This window comes from Netta rufina (genome assembly GCF_964035555.1).
Source record: "Netta rufina genome assembly, chromosome: 18".
NCBI classification, from domain to species: Eukaryota; Metazoa; Chordata; class Aves; order Anseriformes; family Anatidae; genus Netta; species Netta rufina.
The window spans coordinates 14,058,080-14,059,717 of record NC_140142.1 but is presented as its reverse complement, the minus strand read 5'-3'; the positions used below and the strand labels follow the sequence as shown (position 1 = coordinate 14,059,717).

Here is a 1,638-nt window from a genome sequence, read left to right as displayed (position 1 = left end):
GCCCCTCCTGTGTGCTGGAGCTACTCCCCCAACTCCAGAGGAGATGGGAAGAGATGACAGCTGACACCAACAAAGTTCACAGCTTCTTTATTCTCTTTATCCACACAGAGAGCCTAGTTCTGAAGGTATATCAGATGACTGGGTGACAGAAAATAAAATAATTAATAGGCAGGATGACATGAGTAGTATACATTCAAAATCACAAGAAATACTTTTAAAAATAATAAATGAATTACAAGCTATTGTATGAAGAGGTTTCTCAGATAACCTGCCTGTCCTGTTAGTTTTATAGGCACATTATTGATGCCAAAGAATCATGTGTCCAAAGAGTTTCCACAAAGCTTCCTTGAGCTCCTGGTTCCTCATGCTGTAGATGAGGGGGTTCACTGCTATAGGCACCACCGAGTACAGAACTGTCACCACCAGGTCCAGGGATGGAGAGGAGATGGATGGGGGCTTCAGGTATGCAACCATGACAGTGCTGACAAACAGGGAGACCATGGTCAGATGAGGGAGGCACGTGGAAAAGGCTTTGTGCCTGCCCTGCACAGAGGGCATCCTCAGCACAGCTCTGATGATCTGCACAAAGGAGAAAACAATGAAAACAAAACAACCAAATGCTAAAAATGCACTAACCACCGGAAGTCTAACTTCCTTTAGGTAGTCTGAACCTGAGCAGGAGAGCTTGAGGATGTGGGGGATTTCACAGAAGAACTGGTCCACAGCATTGCCTTGGCAGAGGGGCAGGGAAAATGTGTTGGCTGTGTGCAGGACAGCATACAGAAAGCCACTGCCGCAGGCAGCTGCTGCCATCTGGGCACAAGCTCTGCTCCCCAGGAGGCTCCCATAGTGCAGGGGCTTGCAGATGGCAATGTAGCGGTCGTAGGCCATGATGGTAAGAATTGAAAACTCTGAACCAAAGAAGAAGATGAAAAAGAGGACTTGTGCAACACAGCCTTGATAGGAGATGGCCCTGGCATCCCAGAGGGCATTGGCCATGGCTTTGGGTGCAGAGGTGGAGATGCATCCCAGGTCGAGGAGGGCGAGGTTGAGGAGGAAGAAGTACATGGGGGTGTGCAGGTGGTGATCGCAGGCTACGGCAGTGAGGATGAGGCCATTGCCCAGGAGGGCAGCCAGGTAGATGCCCAGAAAGAGTGCGAAGTGCAGGAGCTGCAGCTCCCGCATGTCTGCGAATGCCAGCAGGGGGAACTCACTCACAGAGCTGATGTTGGGCATTTGTTGCTTTTGTACTTGCTTGTCTGTTGAAGAGGAGAAGGCAGAAAAAGGTTAGAAAAGAGTTCTCTGAGGAAAATAGGCAATAAAATAGAAGGCTGGCTAACTCAAAATCAGACAAATGTCAGCTCAATGAGATTTTCAGTATGATTGGAAACAACTGAGCTGTTTGCAGATGAGAGCTGCAAGTATTTTCCTCACTTTATTTTATCCTAGTTGCCCTATCCTAGTTGAGGTATTGGCTTGTGGAACTCCCTGACATTACTTCCACACTCCTGGTGAAATTCTGTGGATGTGAGGAAGCAAAGGGACTGTCCCTTGGGGAAGACTGAGCAGAGCATCTCTGCCCATCAGTCGTCTTCTCAGCTGTCCTGTGCTACCCTTTGGTGAGCTGCAGGACCATCC

General features: G+C 48.7%; 1 protein-coding gene across 1 annotated transcript; it reads right to left on the bottom strand.

The window, feature by feature from the left end:
• Window positions 1–297: 297 nt before the first annotated feature.
• On the bottom strand, window positions 298–1,236 carry LOC311216562 (olfactory receptor 14C36-like; the record flags this gene model as incomplete). Its single annotated transcript, XM_084298086.1, has 1 exon — window positions 298–1,236. One exon carries the CDS (start codon window positions 1,234–1,236, stop codon window positions 298–300), a length of 939 nt encoding a protein of 312 aa, XP_084154212.1.
• Window positions 1,237–1,638: the final 402 nt, after the last annotated feature.